General features: G+C 34.8%; 2 protein-coding genes across 14 annotated transcripts in view; one reads left to right on the plus strand and one right to left on the minus strand.

The window, feature by feature from the left end:
* The window catches only part of FAM13B (family with sequence similarity 13 member B), a 103,984-nt gene extending 82,080 nt beyond the window's left edge, over positions 1–21,904 (plus strand). For 6 of the 8 annotated variants that reach the window (XM_074212982.1, XM_074212981.1, XM_074212984.1 and 3 more), the window contains 5 exons: positions 7,505–7,600; positions 7,884–7,967; positions 8,087–8,259; positions 9,127–9,228; positions 10,226–21,904. In XM_074212982.1, the coding sequence (XP_074069083.1) occupies positions 7,505–7,600; positions 7,884–7,967; positions 8,087–8,259; positions 9,127–9,228; positions 10,226–10,349 (579 nt within the window). In that variant the 3' untranslated portion in view covers positions 10,350–21,904. The remainder of the gene's footprint in view (positions 1–7,504; positions 7,601–7,883; positions 7,968–8,086; positions 8,260–9,126; positions 9,229–10,225) is intronic. The other 2 variants (XM_074212986.1, XM_074212988.1) reach the window with 1 other exon arrangement.
* Positions 7,672–22,349, minus strand: part of PKD2L2 (polycystin 2 like 2, transient receptor potential cation channel) — a 33,096-nt gene continuing 18,418 nt past the window's right edge. For 3 of the 6 annotated variants that reach the window (XM_074212989.1, XM_074212993.1, XM_074212992.1), the window contains 9 exons: positions 21,733–21,903; positions 20,386–20,567; positions 18,221–18,341; positions 17,529–17,630; positions 16,563–16,627; positions 15,358–15,406; positions 14,922–15,034; positions 14,191–14,304; positions 13,536–13,701 (listed from right to left, as the gene is read on the minus strand). In XM_074212989.1, coding sequence (XP_074069090.1) covers positions 14,208–14,304; positions 14,922–15,034; positions 15,358–15,406; positions 16,563–16,627; positions 17,529–17,630; positions 18,221–18,341; positions 20,386–20,567; positions 21,733–21,903 — 900 coding nt within the window. In that variant the 3' untranslated portion in view covers positions 13,536–13,701; positions 14,191–14,207. Of the gene's footprint in view, positions 8,079–13,535; positions 13,702–14,190; positions 14,305–14,921; positions 15,035–15,357; positions 15,407–16,562; positions 16,628–17,528; positions 17,631–18,220; positions 18,342–20,385; positions 20,568–21,732; positions 21,904–22,349 lie in introns of those variants that run through there. The other 3 variants (XM_074212990.1, XM_074212994.1, XM_074212991.1) reach the window with 3 other exon arrangements.

Consider the following 22,349-nt stretch of genomic DNA (forward strand, 5'->3'; position numbering starts at 1 on the left):
AAACCACATTATTTACATTATCTATATTTCTATCCATTTTGTTAAACATTTCCAGTTGAATTTTAATCTGGTTCTACCAGGCTGTTGGCTGATCAACTCTTTTCTAGTTGTTGTTCAGTTATTTAGTCAAAAATGACTTCAGGAGTCTGTGGGTCATATACTGTCTGTGGATTTTTTGGCAGAAATACTGGAGTAGTGACTTATCTAGGGTCTCCATAACTCCTACCCCATAACTGTTAATATCCTTCTTCTCTAAGCTACTTTTTTTATTTTGTCTTTGCTGTGAGTGCATGGATGTAGTATTCCCCCTGTAGAAAATACACCATTCGGATATTTGATTTTTTATTTTTTCCTTTATGTCCCTACCACTTAGAAAAAAGGTTTTTGTTAATGCTCATTGATTGACTATGCTTCCCATTCATTTGGACTAGAGCATATATGACAAGCAGTAGTCTGTATGGGTAAGGTTGGAAAGTGAGTCTGGGGCCAGAATATAGATTTGAAAGCAGGCACAAGAATCTGAACTTTACTCAGGAGGCTGTAGTGAGAGTTTGAGGTTGAATATGAACTCTGGATACTGAGCCACCTACCTGCCTTTTGTAGCAGAGAATATCAATCCACAAGCATTCATATAGCATCTACTATTTGCCAGACACTGTGCTAGATGTTGGATATATAAAACCAAAGATTGTGATAATCTCACTCTCAAGGAACTTATATATTAATGAAAAGTGAGATATAAACTGATAATGTAGCATTCTTAAATGCATCCCTGAGGTAATCTTGCTGGGTTGAAATCAGATGGAGAAAAGTTATCACCAGTGGGTACAGAATGGTTCTAGGAAAGGCTTTTTTGAGGAAGTGATGTTTGATTTGGACTTAAAAGAATAGGTAGTCAGTTATCTCCATTGCCAAATGTGATGGTATTTTCTGTGGGATTTTGTTACCCTATCCTTTCCTAATAATATCATCTGCCAGCTTCTTCTCAGTCTGTTTTGCTTGATTGTTAGATCATATTCCCTAACTGTAGGTATATCCCAAGACTCTGTCTTGGTCCTTTTCTCATTTAGTGACCTTTTTCTCATGGGTTTAATTATCATCTCTATGCTTGTTCTATATTTTTCAGCTCATTCCCTCCTGAGCACCAATCCTGCATCACAACTGCCTGTTGGACATTTTGAAATGGATTGTCCCATGGTATTTCAAATTCACCATGTCCAAAACAATTTTATTTTCTTTCTCCTCAAACCTGTCCCTCTTCTGAACATCCTTATTTCTTTTGCTGCAACTCCATCCTTCCATTTGCTCAGTTTTATATCTTCAGTAGCTTTTCACTCTTCAGTATCACTTATCCAAGTGTCCAAATCCTATTTCTTCTCCCTCCATAGCACCTCACATTTATTCTTTTCACTGCTTTAATTCAAGACCTCATCACATCTTGACTAGGATAGACTATAAACACCCTTGTTTGAATTTTAAAACCCTTTATATCCTTATTATCATTACTCCTCTTTCCATTATGACATATTTTGTGTCCCCCCCCCCCCCCCAATCTAACTTACTTGGTGTTTTTCAAGTTGTCAAGCCAGGCCTTTTCACTGACACTTTGCCACATCTGCAATGTATTCCTTCTCACCTCTTAGAATCCTTTCCTTCCTTTAAGACTCACTTCAGGGGCAGCTTAGGTGGCGCAGTGGATAGAGCACAGGCCCTGGAGTTAGGAGTACCTGAGTTCAAATCTGATGTCAGGCGCTTAATTGCCTAGCTGTGTGACCTTGGGCAAGTCACTTAACCCTATTGCTTAATGTAAATAAAATTTTTTAAAAAAAGACTGCAACTCAAGTACTACCTTCTTTGCTGATCTACAGTTACTCTCCCTACCTCCCACCCTATAACTGTTAATATTCTTCTTTAAGCTACTTTTGTTTATTTTGTCCTTATATACTTGCTGTGCATGTATGGATGTAGTATTCTCCTGTAGAAAATATACCATTTGGATATTTGATTTTTAATTTTTTCCTTTATGCCCCTACTACTACTTAGAAAAAGGTTTTAATTAATGCTCATTGATTGGCTATGCTTGCCATTCACTTGGGCTAGAACATATATGACAAGCAGTAGTATAGATGGGTAAGGTTGGAAAGTGAGTCTGGGGACAGATTATAGATTTGAAAGCAGACATAAGAATTTTCACTTTACTCAGGAGGTTGTAGAGAGCCACTAAATATTTCTTACCAGAACAGTGACATGACCTAATCTAGGCCTAAGGAAATTAATTTGGTAGCAGTATTAAGGTTAGATTGGAGGGAAGGAAATAAGGGAGTTGACTGTTTAAGGTTCATGTAGATGGTTTTGGGGAAAAAAATAAGTACAACTATAAAAACCAGTATCAGGGTTAGTAATATTAGGAATAGAGAAGAAATAGCTTTCTGAGAGATGAAAGTTCTTAATGAATGTTTGTTGACTAGAAACATTCTAGTGATGGGCTAGAAATAAAGCAGAATAAATAAAAGCAAATAATCACATTTTGGGATACAAGCATTTTGGTAGTTGATCCTCATGGATTAACTGAAATTACTTTCTCCTAAGATACTAGCATCTCTTAATTAAAAATCTGATGGTTTTCTTTTTCTCAGTCTTGATTCTTCCCAACCTCTCTCTTGTATTTGTGTGAATAATTTGTGTGATTATACTCTCTCCTAGTTCTCCTAACTTATCTAACTCAGGCTCACTATTATACCCCCTAACTTTAGGTGTGTACTCTTAAGATTCCACATATCCCCTTTTTTCCTCCTGCATTCTTGTCGCTTTTGTACACTCATCATTTACAAGGATTTAGATTTCACACATATATATCCAGTTGTAGTCTTTTTCCATGACTTTCAGTCTCTTATCACCAGTTGTCTGTTGGACATTTCAAGTTGGATGTCCCAGAGACTTCTCCAACTCAGCATATTCAAACCTGATTATTTTTCTTTTCAAATCAACCTTTTTTACATGTTTTAAAATTTTTTTATTCTTCCTCTTCCTCCTGACTGTTCTCTACCTACAGGGAAGGCAAACAATTTGTTCGTTATACATTTGAAATCATACAAAACATCATTTGCCATATCATAAAAAAAGGCAAAAAAAAAAAACCAAAGAAGAAAATTATCTTTCCTGATGCTCTCAGAATTCATCAGTTCTCTGTGGAGGTTCATAGCATTTTTTCATCATGAGTCCTTTGGAATTGTCTTGAATCATTGTATTGATCGGAGTAGCTATGTTTTTCCAGCTGATCATCTTGAAAAATTGCTGCTACTATAGAAGTGATTCCTTGGTTGTTCTGCTTTGTATTAGTTTATGAGTCTTACCATGTTTTCTGAAACCACTCTCTTCTTCACTTCTCATCACAACTTATTCAGTCATGCCCCAATTGATGAGTGTCCTCTCAATTTTTACTTCTTTGCCACCACAAAAAGAGTTGCTATCAGTATTTTTGTAATGAACAGGTCCTTTTCCTTTTTCTTTGATTTCTTTGGAGTATGGACCTAGTATTGCTGTTCCTGGGGTGAAAGAGCACGAGTCGAAAGTTATAAGTTTCAGGCACAGTAGATGGAGCTAGATGGCACAGTGGATAGAGCACCAACCCTGAAGTCAGGAGGACCTGAATTCAAATCCGGCCTCAGAAACTTAATAATTTCCTAGCTGTGTGGCCTTGGGCCTTGCATAAAAAGAAAAAAAACCTAAAAAAATTCCTAAAAAAAAAGTTCCAGATTATTCTCTATTCCACTAGTTCATTAATTTGCCTAATTTCACTCATCCCCTCTAGCATTTGTCATTTCTAATAGGTAGGAGGTAGTACTTTAGAGTTGTTTTAAGTTGCATTTCTCTAATCAAAAGTAATTTTGAGCATTTTTTCCATTTAACTTTTGATAGCTTTGATTTCCTCTTCTGAAAACTGCCTGTTCCTTTGACCATTTATCATTTGAGGAATGGCTATTTCCCTTTGCTTGGAATGTACTTCTCTTTTCATCTCTGCTTCATAGCATACCTTTCTTCTTTCAAAAAGCATCTTAAGCACAGCTTTCTAAATTACATCTTTCTGGATACTTTATTAACTATGTTGTATGTATAGGATGTGTGTATGTGTGTGTGTATATATATATATATATATATATATATATATATATATATATAGCCCTTGTACACATACATACAACACATATGTATTGTAGATATTTAATAAATATTGCTTGAGAGTGATTGTTTCCATTGACAGAAATAATATTAGAATGAAGGGCAGGCTTAGTGGAAAAAGTCATAGGATATAGAAACAATTAGATTTCAACTAATCCATTTTTTGTGAAAACTAATAATTGAAACAATACTTTGTTTCTACTGATTCTTAGTGATGTCTGTTGATTGAGAAATGGCTAAACAAATTGTGGTAGATGGATGTAATGGAATAGAAAATTCAGTAAATTAGTTCCAAAGTTGTCCTTCCTATCCTTTGTCTCCCCTGGAACTTTTTGTACTGTAAGAAATGATGTGTTGAGTACAGAAAGATCTATATGAATTGATTCAGTGAAGTTAAGCAAAGCAAGGAAAACAATGAACACAATAATTATAACAATGTAAAGGGAAAGAAATATGATACAAAAAATCAAAAGTAAATATAACAAAATCATAAAGATCAAGTGAAACTCAAATGAAGAAATAGAAGATGAGACCCCCAACTACTCTTTGACTAGTTGTCAAGTGAGATGGCTCTCTGGGAGGGTAAGGGAACTTAAGAGTGCTACGGTAGTTTAAGAAATGGAAAATATCGATCAAAACTTTTTTTAAAAAAGATTTCAACTAATCTTGACACCTTCATTTTATAGATGATGAAACAAGAGACTCAGGGCGGTTTCAATACAGTATAACCACTTAGGTCACAGTAAAGTAGCAGAATTGAATTTCAAAGGCAGGTCATCTTACTTAAAGTCTCATTCTTTTCCCACCACATTGAGTGTATTACATTTTTGTAATATACTGAGCTTATGCAAGTTGGTCATCTTACTTAAAGTCTCATTCTTTTCCCACCACATTGAGTGTATTACATCTTTGTAATATACTGAACTTATGCAAGTTGGACACCCAGTGGAGTGGATGGTCAGGAGCTTGGAAGTGGGCAGCAATGAGATAGAGATTTGGGAGTTATCTTTATAAAAATTATAATAATTGGAATCATGTTGACTGAATGAGATTACCAAGGGAGAGAGAGTATAGAAAAAAGAGGAAAAGGTTAAGGACTGTACCTTGGTATATACTCCCTATATTACTGGGCCCAGTATTCAGCATAAGGCCTGTTTAATGATATATTTGGTAGATGAGAAAAAGCCATTAGAGAGAAGGATTAAAGATTGTTGAGAAAGACAACCCCATGTAGTGCTTATTTGGGATCACTAGCCAAGAGAGAGACCTGGGCTTATCTACTGCCTCAAATATAAATTGTAGGACTGTGTGTCTTTATCATCCTCATTTGTAAAAGGGAGAGAGCAGTGACCTGTCACAGAGTTGATTCTAGGAGAAAAGGAAAAAATTACTTTAAAAATCTTAAAGTACTATATAAATATTATTACTTCATTCCTCATTGGACAAGTTTACTTCTTCTGTTTTTCATCTGTAAAATGAGAGGGGGTAAACCTGATGGCCTAAAAGGTATTTTCTAGTTCTTAATGTAAAATTCTATTGTTAGTCATGTATGTAATCAGTAAACAAATTAATTATTTTGTGTCAGGCACAGTGCAAAAAAGCATAGGAACGTGTTAAAGTGGCAATTAGAGTAGTAATATAAGATGACTAAGTATGACTAGCAAGATCCTAGAGAAGACTGGAGCAATGGGTTTAGGTAAGGAGTTGAGATACCTCTTTTTTTTGTGTTAAGAGAGAAAAGGGGAGAATTGATTTGTAGATTAGACAAGACCTAGACTTATTATTATTATTATGTGGAGAAGAAATGTGGATCTGTGTTTAAGTCATTTAGATACCAACATGTCCCAATTTTTTTTGTTATTTTGAACTTGACAAATCAACAAACACGAACATTTCTATATACAAAATGTAGAAAATTCAGTATTAGTTCCAAAATTCTTTCCTGTCCTCTTTTTCCCCTACAACTTTCTCTGTTCTTTTTTATGGTTTTTTTTTTTTAGTTTTTGCAAGGCAATGGGGTTAAGTGGATTGCCCAAGGCCACACAGCTAGGTAATTATTAAGTGTCTGAGGCCAGATTTGAACTCAGATACTCCTGACTCCAGGGCCGGTGCTCTATCCACTGTGCCATCTAGCTGCCCCCTTTTTTGTGTGCATTTTAAGAAAGAAAAAAATTGAGTCTTTAATTGGGGGGGAGGGTAAATTCTGTCATTGTCCTCCCCCTCCACTCCATTTCCCACCCTCCTTTGCAACAAAAAGCATAGATAAACGAAATCCACCATTTGTCTATGTATGTGTCATTCTTTACCTTTTGTCAATCACATTTCTTTCAAGAGGTGAGAATTTTGTTTCATCATTCTTCAGGAATTGTAGTTATTCATTGTATAAATCAAATTTGTTAAGTTTTCAGAATTGTTTTTCTTTACAGTTTTATAGTCATTGCCAGTTGTTCCCCCGGAGCTATTCATTTTACTCAAAATCAGTTTTTACAAGTCTTCAAGTTTTTCTGAAGTCATCTCTTTCACAATTTTTATCTACCCTCTCCATCTCCAGTTCATTAGTATACAAAAAAATGCTGCTATATCTGTTTTGATATAATTGGATCCTTTCTCTTTTAATGTCTTTGGGTTGTATGCCTGGTAGAATGTATTGTTTAGTGATAGGAGTTTAGTATAAAACCACTTTCTAGAATAATGTCAATTAAGTCATAATTCAGTAGTGTATTAGTGTCTTTCCACAGTTGCTCCAATAGTTGGTCATTTTTGAGTCATCTTGCCAAACTGATGATTATGATGAAAAACTCATATTTCTCTTAATAAGAATTTGTACTGTATTTTCATATATATTATTGAAAGGTTTCCTTCTGGGTTTAGTAGTTTTGGTTTTTTTAAGGTCTCCTTTGTATTCCTCTCTTGGGAATTTGTTTTCAATTTTTTTCCACTGTATCCAATTCTTTGTGAGCCCATTTAAGGTTTTCTTGGGAAAAGTACTGGAGTGATTTGCCAATTCCTTCAATGCCTCATTTTATAGATGAAGAAACTGAGGGAAATAGGTTAGATCCATACAGCTAGTGAATCTCTGAGATCAGATTTGATCTCAGGAGGATCAGTTTTCCTGACTCTAGGCTGGCATCCTAATCACCATGCCAACTAGATGATCCCTTGGGAATCATCTCTTAAATTCTCCAGAATAAAATTTGCATTTGCCCATATTTATTGGTCTTCTTTAAACTCCCATTTTTAAACATGGAAATGGAAGGTTCTGTTTGAAGTTTTAGACATTTGGATTTGATTTTTCTAGCCTCCTTAGGATTCCCTTTTGTTGCAGGTAACCAGAGAAGAGAGACATATTGTTAAACCTCTCTATGATAGATACCGGCTTGTGAAGCAGATGCTGACGAGGGCAAGCATCACTCCCATTCTTGTATGTAAAACAAGCATTTCTTAATGTACTCATTATTGATGAGCATCATTAAAATTGTTTTGTTTTTTAACTCCATACTTTATGAAGATTTTATGAGTTATGAAGTTTTATGAGTTATAAGTTATTTTCCAGCATTTTAAAGATAGAAAGACTAGAATAATAGCTTAAAAATGGGAATTTTTTTCTGTATTATACCAAAGTGAAACTAAATTTTGTCTGGCTGTAGAATTTTTATCCAGTGAAGTAGTGATATCCAAAGCCATGTGTGGTGTTTGTTTTTTAGGGATCCCCATCTACCAAGAGACGAGGTCAAATGTTACAGCCTATCATAGAAGGAGAAACGGCCCATTTTTTTGAAGAAATTAAGGTATTCTTTTAAAAGACTGCTATCTGTTCCTTACAAGTAAAGCTGAATTTAATGGTTTCTAAAAGCTTACAACGATGATTCTTATTGGATTTGTTGTCTTGCATCTTCTATCTGTTTAGGAAGAAGAAGAAGATGGTGTTAATTTGTCTTCTGAGTTAAATGATATCTTGAAAACTTCTACACAAACACAGACTTTTTCAAGTTCATTGGAAAATTCAGAATCTGATGTTGAAGAAAGTCAAGAAAAACTGGCTCTGGACCTCCGTCTGTCAAGTACTCGAGCTGCTTCCATGTATGCACTTTGACCTATTATTTCCACGTTGTAGAATATAATAAAATATTAGATCAGGGATTGACCTTGGGAAACAATCATGTTCAGTACACAATATATGTCGTTTCCCATTCAGAAATGTTACTTTAAATTTTTTTCATGACAATGGCGTTAAGTTACTTGCTCATTGTCACACAGCTAATAAGTACTGGATTTGAACTCAGGTCTTCTTGACTCTAGAGTTGGTGCTCTAGCCACTGCACTACCCAGCTGCCCCAATGTTATTCTTTGCCTCATAGAAAGGCAGTAGTAGATAGAGAGCGGTCCTCAGGAAGATGTGCATTTAAGGTCTTTCTCTGATACATTGTGACCCTATGCTTCAGGGAAATCACTTATGTTAAATTGAAGTACACAGTTTATATTGGTAGGACTTTCCTTTTTTTCTTATATCAATGACATTACAAGTCTGTACCAAAAAAATTCTTTGCCAATTCATCTAATATGGATGGTATTTATATTATTTTAAAGGAATAGATGACCAGATTTAAAATAATATATGTGATATATATATATAATTTAGAAATAGAATTTGACTTGGAAGATTTGAAGGTTTGATAGTAGTTATAGAGTTGTCCTTCATTGGAGATTCTAGGCTAGTGCTGTTTAACAAATATATGTATGTTTGTATAAAACTTGTGAGTGCTTAATAAATGTTGATTGATACATGTTTATATAATACTGTATGAAAACACTTCATAAAATTTAAAGTGCTATGCCCAAGAAAATAGTGCTTGAATAGGTACACACTGAAACATTTGTATCCTATTTTTTTCATAAGGAATAGATCTTCACTGAGTGATTGTTTTTTCTCCCTTATTTTACTTTTAGGCCTGAATTATTAGAGCAACTTTGGAAAGCCAGAGCTGAAAAAAAGAAGCTACGCAAAACATTACGGGAATTTGAAGAAGCATTTTATCAAGAAAATGGAAGGTTTGTTGTTGGCAAAGTAACCATCAAAGCAGTGAGATAGTCCCTCCCCACTCTGTTCTAACAACTCTCAGGGTTACTATTATATACGAAGTAGATTATTTGTGATTTGAAATCGGTCTAATTCTACACACAGACATAATACATTTTAAGTTTCAAATTCAGTTTTAAAAACCATTTTGACAATCCCCCTTTTGCTCACACAAAATGAGGAAGTATCAGCAACATGTAGTGTAGATGCTGTGAATACACACACACACACACACACACACACACACACACACACACATAATTTATACAAGTGAACATCTGATCAAATATTTACAGGATTATGGAGAAGTAGGTTTTGTTTAGGGTAATCCAGGGAGGAAAGGAGTCAAGGAACCAATTATTTATGGGTTCCTAGTAATAGTTAAAAGAATTAGCTTTGGAGGCAGATAGGGGACATGAATTCAAATCCTATTTCTGACACAATAACTGTGTGACTGTGGGCCCTGTCACATTAGCCCTAACTGCCCCAGGCAATTCTGACTTTGCACTGGGAGAGGGAGTTTCTTATTCCCTTGACATTACAAACATCTTGCAATGAATATTATGTCACACATGAAGAAATGTCATGATTGTTTGCATTACAGTGATGATTTGGGACCAAATCTTGCAAGTGAAGTTCTAACTTTAGCTGTATGCAAAGTTTATTGTGAAGTATGATTGATTAAAGTATCCCTTTGAAATATATTCTGGGAATTCCTTATTGACATTGATACAAGAGTAGCTCTCTTTATGTAGGTGGATTAAAATCACAATGGCTTTACCCCTCTTAGGGACTGGGACTTAGATTTCTTTTATTCTTTCTCTATGTCCTCTCCTATTTTGTACTCCATTGACATTTCATCTGCTAGAAATCTGAGATTCCTTTTCTGGTCAATGTGTTTATAGGTTGGAAGGAATACAGTTTCTTTTTTGAATGTTATGCTTTTTTTTTCTTTTTTTTTTTTTAAAGGAATGCTCAGAAAGAGGATCGGACTCCAATGCTTGAGGAGTACAGGGAGTATAAGAAAATTAAAGCCAAACTTAGGCTCCTTGAAGTTCTTATCAGCAAACAAGATTCTTCAAAATCCATATAAAAAATGCTCCTTCAAAACATCATAAAAACCAGTTGTATTCCCTGAAGCTACCATCGTGTGTACTGGCTGCTTGAGTTCATTTTTTGTCATGTACTATTCAGAGAATTCATGTGAACTTTATTGTGGTGCCACTACAAAATATGATTGAAGGGCAAGTAGGCCCCTTTTAGGGAGCAAATAAAATGTTCCAAATTAACAGGAAACTATTCTCTCTACCTTTAACAAACACACAGTTTCCTTCAGTGTTTTGTATTACAGATACATTCTTTTCCCAAAAGACTATAGAATTTTATCTTTTCAACTTTAAAGAACTTCGAAAATTTACAAGCTTTTTGTTATTACCAACTTCTTTTTGCATTACTGAAGAAAATTAAGATGTAGATCTTCACACCACACTGAACTACTCTAGTTGCCTTTTTCTTAAAGAAAAATTGAGAGAAAAATGTATACATATGCAACTGTATTCTGTGTTTTCCTGGAAAACCAAAACTAAACTGAAATTCCTTTCTGAGTCCTGCTGTGGAAGTTTTCTGTTTAAATCCCACAAAGACGTGTCACAAAGATAGTATCAATCCATGGATTTTTTTTTTAATCCCCAAGTCAGTGGTCACAGCTCCTGGACAAAGAAAGCAGTGGACAGACCAGAAAGTGACCTTCCTTAATTGTAATTTTAAAAACACAGAAAACAACTTGGAAAACTGATTCATTATCACATGCTGCCTACAGGACTTGAGTTACTGTTCATTTCTTGGTTATTGTTTAACAACTGGTGGTGACATGATTTGCCTTCCCCAACTGATAATGTGAGAACCTTATTACCCATATCAGCATGTGGGAAATCTGATGGTGCTTAGACTTGTATAGTGCCAGCAGATTCAAACTGGCCGAAATCAGTAAAAATGATTGTTATAGCTGAAGTAAATCTGTTTTTTAACAAGGGCTATTATTACTGCATTTTACATGCACCTTAGGGTGGATTGATGGGTTAAGTCTTAAAAATTATGAGAAAAAAATCGTACAGTAAGCCAACATCCTTCTCTTCCTTCTCCACCCCTCCCAAAAATTTATTTTCTGTTATCACATTGTTAATGTGTGATGCAGCTAGGAAACAGAAAGCAGTGGTGTACCCTTGTAATGTAAGCAGATCTTTTTTTTTTCCTGTGCATGATGGTTCAGCTTTAAAAATGTCCTCTTGATGTCATTCTGGTGATCATTTTCACTGTGTTGGGTGATTATTTGCTTGCTTGTGCTATATGATACAGCAGTCATTATAAAGATTCAGGTCAGGCAAAACTTAAGTGTTAATTTTTTAACTGGTGCTTTTCTGTATGGGTAAGTGTATCAGTTTGACTAGTGCTATGTTTTGCATGCAGTGACTTTACATGCATGTTTTCTGACAAGCTAATATTAACACACTTTGTTTCATCAAAGACCAAAAAATACTTTAGGGGGAAACATCATTAGAAACTGGGAAGCATGAACTTCTTAGACTTGGGGGACTGTTCTGTAAACACAAGGTTGAAAATGAATAGGATTTATAGTACTTCAGAGTTCATCTGTGTGTGCAATGCATCTTTTGGTTTTGGAATTGAAGAGTGGACATGTAGTTTGGGAATCTTAACAAAAAAAAGCACTAAAACTAGTTATGTTCTGATGATTTCCTTTTATAACAAGACTTATTCATAAAGTATCCAGAGAAAAGAAATTTAAAAACTAAAACCAGGACCATTTATCACTTTGATTTGGATCCATTGTGCAATGTACATTTCAGTTACTTTTTTTTTCTATCAGTCTGCAGACACGGGTGTATCCAAACATTGAAACTAATGTGTACTGTATATTGTTGTACATGAATGTTTGTGTTTTATATGCCACATGCAAAATGTCAATATGCACTATTTAAATGTTTTAAATAATATATTCCTCCTTTATAATGCTTAAAACTATATGATTCCAATATTTTTATAAGTGAGTGATCTGACTGGTTTCATTTTAGAATTAACAGCTGCTTCGTGTTTGTTGTACAGTGTGTTTGGCTGGCTGTTCAGTTTAGTAGATAAGCATGGTAACAGTTATGCTCTTAAGTGTTGTGTGCCATCCTTGTTGGGCAATAAGTGGTAGAATTAGGCATTTTGTGATAAATTAAGAGTGTTACTTTGGTACAAGTAAAAACTATATCTATATATCAGCAATATATAGATATAAATATATATATATATATATTTATATGTCCACTAGATATAATTACATTGCTATATCCAGCACTTCACTGTATAGATTTTTGTAATAAAAAAATACCTTACTCTTTATTGTCCCAAGTCATTGTGATGACTTCCTATTTTTCCAACAGGTATAAAAAAAAATAACAGCCCCAGGACTTCCTTTTGGCATATAATATCCTCAAACTTGAAGCTCTAGCTCAATTTATTCTAGATTGACAAACCTAGAACCCTGTAGTAGCAGGATTGTTGCCTTAAGCAATGGCAACAAGGGTAGAAAGAAAAGATTCCACTTTGTGGATTTCTTGGAAGAAGATAGCCTTCTTTTAATTGTTATAATTTAGAAATAGAATTTGACTTGGAAGATTTGAAGGTTTGATAGTAGTTATAGAATTGTCCTTCATTGGAGATTCTAGACTAGTGCTGTTTAACAGCTATAATATGACTCGGAAAGTGGTGACTAGTCTTAGTATGTAAAAACTCAATTTAGATTGATGCCTTTGAAAAAAAATAACTGCAGTATAATCAGTCAGATCCCAGCATTTGTTGATTATTTTGGGAGCACTATATGCTATGTGTTATAAAATGACTTCAGAAATACCATACTGCTACTTTATACCTAGCAAAATTGTGCTTGCTCACTATGGGGTACAGAACTGTTCAGTCTCAATGTGACCCCATGTCCTAAGGGTATAACTGACAGCATTTACCAAACAAATATCAGAGAAACCAAGAGCTTTGAAAAGAAGTCTATAAATTGGCCAAATGAGTTTTCTGGGTTTTTTGGCCATAGAATCCATAGCATTAAGGGGTATGATTAGAATATATTGTCAGAAGTCAAAGAATGGAGAAATACATAAACAACCAACTGACTTGACAGACTAGGTGTGAAGATTGGAAGCAAAGCAATTTTAGAGTTGTTAAACTTGTCTTTTGTTTTCAAACATTGTCACACACAAGTGGTTTGTATGCAGTTTAATATTTTTGGAGAAGTAGCATTGAAGTGTTCTCAAACTATTTACATTGCCATGTAAGACACTCTGCTTCACACTTGTGTTTGCCTGGAGAGTCTTCAGATTGTAAAGTATAGCAGAGACATTTGTATATGAAGAATCTGTTTTCTTTCTAGAGGCCTAAACATTAAGAAGTAAATATTTGAAATCAGCGGTTAAGAAAATTAATAGAAGATTTAACTGAAAAAGAATTAAATTGGCTCTTACTGACTGTGCCTGGGGAAAAAATCTTAAACTTTCTAGCCTTGCTTTTTCAGCTGCTCCTTAATGTCTCAAGACTTTGAGTGCTGTGACAACAATCCCTTGATCCTAAGAATAACCCTACAACAATGGTGGCTTTATTCCCTTCTTACAGATGAGGAAACTTGAGTCTGAGAAACAGTTAAGTGACTTGCCCAGAGTCATCAAACTTCTATGTGAAGCAGGATTCAATCCAAGATCTTCCTAAATTTTGGCAAATTTCCACCCAGGAGTGTTACTGACAGACTTGATTGTTGGACAGGACTTCAATAGGCAGAGTATTAGATTTAGATTGATGGGAATGCAGGAAAAAGGATTTTTAAAAGTGGTATAGAAGAAAGCTGTTGTAATGGCATAGTGTGATCTCACCTTTGTTTGCAAATCTGTCATGTTTTTGTAGCAGAAATCCTTCTCATCACTCTGTTTAATTTTGTACTGACATAGTGCAATTCCTTTTCTAGCTCTACTGCAAATAAAAAGAGTCTGAAATAGAAATTAAAGAGAAGATATAGTGAGGTGACTTAAATCATTACTAGAAGCCCATACCTATCAGACGACCCCTTTGGAAGAAAATATTGTCCCCTTAAATAGACTTCACAGTTTTGCAAGACTCAAAGTGTATGAAGGACAGTTGATTTCTGGGAGTTCCTAAATTATTACCCAAAGCATTTTTAGAACTGTAAGAAACCTTAAGAGATCATCTAAGATCAATTATTTAACATATGAACAGGCCAAAACAAAGGGGAAAAGTACTCTGCTTAAACCAGAATCATGTTTCAGGGACAAAGCTAGGACTAGAAAATCCAGTTTCCTAATGTCTCATCACCCTGTGAATGTAAGGACCTCTTTTGAGAAGATAAGAAGTTATAGAATGTAAAATGTGTAAATGGCCTAGGGACTTCCACTTAAATATGGATTAGCCAAGTTTTAGTTTCTTTAAAAAGAAGTTAGAGATAGTGGTAAAAATGTTTCAAAAGAATTAGGATTCCATTAGAGAAAAAACTATTTAGGGGTCCCTACATTCTTATTTCTAAAATATCTGCATGCCACAATGTACTAATCCTTTGGTTTTCTTAAGATCTATATAAGAGCTCACTTACTCTCGAAATTCTTCTTGTGTGACAGGCTGGTAAGCCTCTGGAATTTCTGAAGAATAATACTTTTGTTCAAGCCTCTCCTTCCACTTTTTCATCTGATTTGCACTTTCAATTTCCTTGGCAAGTTAAAAAAAGAAAAGTATATGTGCTGAAACTTTAATACATAAAACCAGGCTTTTCATCTGTATGGCATGAATGTGGCATCTTAAAAATGTTAAGATAGGATGTTGACATTGATAATGCAGTATTTCATATATAAATATATATATTATATATATATATACACATATAGTGTGTGTGTGTGTGTGTGTGTGTGTGTGTGTGTGTGTGTGTGTGTGTAATTTGCAACTCAAACTTCAAAAAGTTTTCTTCAAGCAGGATTTGCCCCCCTCCTTAATTATATTACAACCATAGATTGTTTATGAAAAATGAGTCCTACTTTTTCATCGAAGTCTCTTCTGGACTGGAAAGCTGTGTCTTTCTCTTTCCTATTAATAGAAAATGAAGAAGTAAAGGATCAAATAATGCCAAATCACAAAAATCATTTAGAAAAGTAGGGGTTGGTCTTAGTGCTAGTCAGAAGGTTTTACAGTGAGAATAAAATATTCACTTGTTCTGATTTTCAGATTTTTTATATATATATATATATATATATATATATATATATATATATATAATCATTCTTTAGGAAATGAGGCATATGTTTTGTGGAGTAAGAGCATTTGAATTATCATTACAGATGATTTAGTATATATACATAATTCTTCACAATTATGTCGCATTGTCAGAGGCCTTGAGATATGGAGGAATTGGCAAATGGCTAGGTATTGAAAATTGGAACATAATTTGTTGTTTTTATAGTGTTGGGTTCCATTCCTCCTCACCTCTTGTCCCCAGCCCTGAAGTGTTTTCATGAAAGCTTTTCAACTAAATATTTAGAAATGAAATTAAGTTCTTATAAGCCAAGCACTGGGGATAAATAAAAAGAAACTTGCATTCCAGTGGGGAGATTATAGATGAATATATGTGTATAATGAGATATAATAATATATGTATGCATGTGTGTGGGGGGGGTTAGAATTTTAGGACACTTTTTTTTTAGGTTTTTGGAAGGCAATGGGGTTAAGTGACTTGCCCAAGGTCACACAGCTAGGCAATTATTAAGTGTCTGAGGTCAAATTTGAACTTGGGTCCTCCTGACTCCAGGGCTGGTGCTCTATCCACTGCGCCACCTAGCTGCCCTAGGACACTTTTTAAAGTAGATATCAGGAGGTGTAGCTTATAGGTCATTTATCCAAACAGTCAAAAGCTTATCCTTGTTATATACTACTTAAAAGTTGGAGCATTTAGATGACATAGTAGGTCAGGGACCAGGCCCAGACTAGGGAGGATCTAATTTCAAAATTGGCCTCAGACAATTAGTAGCTGTGTGATCCTGGACCCAGTTATTAACTCCAATATCTTTGCCAAGAAAAGCCCAAATGGGATCCTGAAGAGTCAGACATGAGGTTTTGTACATTAATGTACTTGGTACAAGTCTTGGGAATGGATGTGTTCTTGGCACATCTAAGGAAATGCTTCCCTTAATAACACTAATTGTTAAAGTAACATTTGAAAGATAAAGAACAATATGCAGAGTCTTACGCTTCATTTTGATCTTCAGTTTGGGGTTTCTTTAGTTTTAATTTCTCCATGATTCTGGTATAGCTCTGAACATAAGAGAATTTGATGTTTAAACAAAACAAACAGTGACAAGATCAAATTTTACCATCTACTATTGTCTACCTTTATCTTTTGGCTAGTAATCTTCCTTGCCTACTGCTTTTTGCCTCTTACACTATGGTACTGAACTACTATGGAGAGTGATGGTTGAAGATTGATGATACAAATGAAGCTAGCTGCTGCAGGAATATTTTTGATTAAAAAAAACTTTGATTTTATAAATTTTAAAGTTGTGCCATGCAATTTTGAATTACTACCATGATATTTCAATACTGAACTGTTTGAATGTGGTATCTAATAACAAATGATAGCTAGCATTTAGATAATTTAATGACATTCTGGTACTCTTTCCACCATACTTTATTATCTCCCTATTGAACAATTCACTATTTTTTTTTTTTAGGTTTTTGCAAGGCAAATGGGGTTAAGTGTCTTGCCCAAGGCCACACAGCTAGGTAATAAGTGTCTGAGACTGGATTTGAACCCAGGTACTCCTGACTCCAAGGCCGGTGCTTTATCCACTACGCCACCTAGCTGCCCAATTCACTATTTTCCAATGCAGAAAAATGGGGGCCAGGAATCTTCTGGGTAGGGTCATCATCAACAGTTGTGTCTTTCAGCACTGATACTAACTGTACCAATGTTACAATTTATCAAGCACAACTGGTGCAAGAAAAATACAGGGAGTTAAGAGTTCTTCCTTCATTGATTCTGGTTGCTATGAACTTTGTGTCCCTGTGAGAATTAAGCAGATTTCACTATATTAAGTTGAAATAACGCAAATAACATTACAAGGGGAAAAAATCATTCAAACTGATGTTTACTAAGGCATAAAACTTTAATAAGACCATAGGATAAAAATCTTTACTGATTTAAGAAGCTACTTACTGCTTTGATTTGGTTGGCTAATTCAGATTCTGGACTTCTACCAATGGAATAGTCAGCTTTCACTTCAGCATAGGCATCATTAATAATTGCCAGGAACATGTTCTATGGAGAAGAAATTAATTTGGTAAATTTTTATCTGAATGAGTTTGATAAGTGCTAGTTTTTGAAAGAACCACCCAAAAATTTCTTAGCATTTAAATCTAGAGTGCCTTGAGTGGTAAAGAGAGAAAGCTGTAGCTATGGAAGGAGAGTGAGATGGTACAAGCCTCACAGGAATGGATGCTTTCTTGGCACACTGCAGGTGTTTGAGCTCTGATCTTGGGAGATTTGTAGAAGCTTTGTTCTTGAGTTTTGGACCTTTTTATCATTGGTGATTAGAAGTGTGATGAGCTCAGGTTACGTTGTTGTATGTGCTAACTTTGAGAAATTTTCCAGAAGGAATAACTAAAGACTTCAATGACTGATGTAGCTTTTCTTTCCCCAAAACTCAAGTGATTAATCTGTAAACATCATTAATCTTATTACTTTGAATTAAGAAATCTGGATTCCTACTATTCTACAATACAGATTATTGACAGTGGTTTCCAGTAGACTCTCATTATGAGAGTTTTTACATTTTTTTTTAATTAGGAATTTCATCGTTTTTCTCTCACTGTGAGCTACTGGGGCCAATGACAGATTGGCATTCTTACCAGCAAGACAAAGAATACAAAGAAGATGAAAGTGATGAAGTAAGTAGGTCCCAGCACCTGATTGGCCTTCTCAATGTTGGCAAAATTAAAATCTCCCAGAACAATTCGAAACTGTGTAAATCTTAAAAAAGAAAAACATTAGAAAAAATAGAATCCAAAGCATGTCATAGGAAGGGGGGAGAGGGTGTGGGGAGGGAGGAACCTACTGCTATCAAAATTTTCTAGTTGCACAAGAAAATCTGATGAGAGGGGAATAGTTTAAGGAATTAGATCTCAAGGCCTATTAACCTTCAATCATTGATCTGGAGGGATGGGAAGAGAATAGGAAAGTAGTTCATGGTTGACAGGGAGAGCATAAGGAAGATACTAATTGGCTGGAGAAATATGGTACTGGAACTTGGAAGCCTTGGAACTAGAGTAATTTATGGTCAAAGTCTCTGACATTCCTTAACATTCCTTCTCAAGGTTTGAGTATAGTGACTATAGTGAGGTTTTTCTAATGATGTTTGCATTGTACTTTTTCCTTTTCTAGAAGTTGAAGTATTACAGATATTTGTAAATATTTGTATTTTTTTTCTTGTAGATGCTTTGTGTTGACCCAAGGCCAGAGATCACATAGAGCTCCTTATATAAGAGCCCATTCTATAGGCAGAAAAGATAGAGAGGTTTCTAAAATTCCTAACTTTAAACCCCATTTTCTATTTACTGCAAATGCTGTAATGTGTAAGTTAAAAGGATTGAACTAGATGATCTTTTTTCCCTTAAAGTTTATGTAAAGAACTTGTTTATGAGGATCTGCATTTGTGATTGCCAAATTTCTTAATGATATCAGGAATTCAGTACATTTTGTGTCAGTTAAAGTTAAAGAGGAAAAGGTTTTTTTTAATCTCTTGTCAACCACAAGACATTTAAAGGAAATAAACTACTACCTCATTAGAAACTTCATTTAATTCCTTGTGCCTCTATTACATGCCAGGTATTGAATTATCCTTGACAAAGGGATTTTTAAGATATTTAAAACAGTTAAGATATTGAGATCATCTATATATACATGTGTATTGAGATCATCTATATATACGTGTGTGTGTGTGTGTGTGTGTGTGTGTGTGTGTGTGCTGAGATATTGAGGTCCATAAATCCAAGGAAGGCAAGAGACTGCCCTTGGACAGAAATAGTCATTCTTTTCCCCAAATAGTCTCAACTGAATCTACCATCTAGAACTCTCAGAGCAGAATAAAAACCAATTATTGAGGGCTAGATTAATAATCTGGGAGGAATTGCATAGGATCTGGGGAATCAAAACAGAAACTCTACTTCTCTGGGTCTCCGGTTTTATCCAGAACATTATAGTATCTCTCTCTAGAGAGGAATAGTAAGAATACATAATGATTGCAATATGATGAAATTGGCCTAGACAGAATCTGACCCATTATGGAATCCCAAATAGTATGTAATTTGCTCAAGGACACCTAGCTAGCAAGTGTTGACTTGAATCCCAGTTGCCTGGCTCCCAGTCTAGTGCCTTTTTTTTTTTTACTATATCATACTACTATAGGCATACTAACATTATAGAGAGCTAAAACAGCCTATGGATATAGTATTGTTAGGAGGCAATGTTAAAGTATGGTTGCAAGTCAAGATTTCTATAAGGAACCCATTTCAACTCTGTAAAGTAACTTGTGAGATACAGGGTCGGGGTTGGGAGGATGATGGTAGTATAGTTCCAAAATTTTAAACAATAAACAATTTCCTGAAAAAAGTGTGTGTGAATCAGTTTTTTTTTTTAAAAAAATATATAGTGAAAGTAATGTGACATGCAACATTTACACAAATACAAAATAATTTGACATTAGGTCCCTATATTTCCAGGCTTGTGGGGAACCATCTTAAATGATCCTGATGTGTGCAGGATAAGGATAATATGCTTAGCCTTCTGCTAACAATTTTGGGCTAGGCATTGGGAAAGTTTAAAACCTGAAGTCTTTTAATAACCTGGACTGAATAGTTGTGGGAAAAAAATATAGGGTATATATTTGAAAATGGTAAGTATACTGAGATACTGCAAGTGGCTGTTTAGACATAATGTTTTAACACAACCACCACCCACAAAAGTTTTTAAACCTTTCCACCCTCCCAGTAAATTTACTCTGTTAAAGAGAGCTTACATAGAATTTTCGAAAGTGGAAAAGTCATCAACCTGTGATCCAAAAACAAGATAGCCTAACTGGGCATAAGCAAAAAATATTATAAAAAACATGATGGCAAATCCTATAATATCTTTGATACAGCGGGAGAGAGTTGTTGACAGCTGTGACATTGTCTTATTAAAGCTTATGAATTTGAAAACCTGAAAGAGAAGAAAATAATTTGGAATGAGGGAGAGAGCACCAAGGAATATAACTTTTAACAAAAGTTCAATAGAAATTTGCATTTAAATTGAGAAGATAGAGATGCCTTGGTGACATTTCATAAATGAAGCCGGATTTGTATGATGTTTACACAATTTGATCAAAAACATGATTTCTTTAGAAACAGTGTTGAAAGGGCAGGTTGCTGTGTGGTGTGCTAGAGTAGATAACTTTAATATTCAATTTCTGCATAAGGGTTGTTATGCTTCTCGCCCTTTAACAACAATACTAGGGAACTGGCCTAGAATCGTCGTAGTCTTTCTAGATCTGTGATACTTAACCTCAAGTTCTATTCTTGACTGATCAGAGAGTATATATGTCAGATACAAAAAACACATGTTTAGGTTATTTGATTTGGAGAAAGATTTCAGTGTTAGCATAGGAAGTGAGAAGGCAGTTGAATACAAATGGTTTTACTGAAATAAGTTGCCTCTAAAAAGTAATATACTCAATTACTACCTGACCATAGAATAAAGGCATTGGAGTGGAAAGGGAACTTGGAGACTTTGCCATTTTAGTGATGATGCCATTTAGCCATTAAGCTCTATGGTAGCTTGACTTAGTTTACTAAAGCATTTAGTAAGCCCACTGGGGGCTGAATTTTGGACAGCCCTGGTCGAATTCAATCCTATTTTACTGAGGAGGAAACAAATTTTAGCCCATGACATTCGCATAAAGAGCCAGTGGCAGAACCTATGCCAGACTTTTGGGTGCTTGACTTCTAGTACAATGGACTTTTCACTACACCATATGAAGAAAAAAATAAATTTGTTCTGAGATTCTGGATATAAGCTAACTATGAGGATCGAAATTTTCCAATTGAACTGAAGCTAAATTAAGAGGCTTTTTTTTTTTTTTTTAAAAGGCAGCTTGCAAGGCAATAGGGTTAAGTGACGGTAATTCAGGTCTCGGGCTAAATTTGAACTCCAGTTCTCCTGACTTCAGGGCTGGTGCTCTAAACACTGCGCCATCTAGCTGCTCTCCAACACCTTTAACTTACTATTGTGTAACAAATTTTTTCTTCAGGATTTTTTTTGGTCATAAAACCATAGCTGTATTATTTAATTATGATTTTAAAACTTTGGTGGAATAAAATAAGTATACCTTAATCCATGCAAAGAAGATATTAATAGCAACCATGTCATTGTAACGAATTTGCCAGTATGCAAGAAAATAGAAGTCTGGATATTCCTGAGTTTTTTCTAGTAGATGTCCAAGTAAATGGTATGCTTGTGATGTACGGAATATATTGATTGAAATGGCCAAAATGGACAGCTAAATAAGGAAAGATAAAAATAATTAGATGAGAATTTCATTCCATAAAACATTTTGACTGCCTCAAGCATATCTTTGAAAGGGAAGGAGAATGAGAGGAATCAATTTTTAAAATAAGGGGAAGAACACCACACTCATCCATAGGACTTGTAATACTCTTAATACCTAATTTACCATCAATGCAAATCTCCATTATTTTTGAACTGTGAAATTCTCTTCCAATCATAATTCTCTCCTCTCCCATCTTTTCCCTGTTTTACTACACCTAAGCCTATTCTTTGTACTCACAGAGTCTTCCAGGTCTTTGATTCCTCTTTATTCTACCAGTCCATTACTTCTACCTGGCTGTAGCTTCTTTTTTTTTTTTTTTAATATTGAACCTTTAGCTATAACCATTTCAACAATTCACTGTCTTGTACTTTTGTATCCCTTGCACTCCTGTTAAT

This window comes from Macrotis lagotis, chromosome 1, assembly GCF_037893015.1.
Source record: "Macrotis lagotis isolate mMagLag1 chromosome 1, bilby.v1.9.chrom.fasta, whole genome shotgun sequence".
In the NCBI taxonomy this organism is placed as follows: Eukaryota; Metazoa; Chordata; class Mammalia; order Peramelemorphia; family Peramelidae; genus Macrotis; species Macrotis lagotis.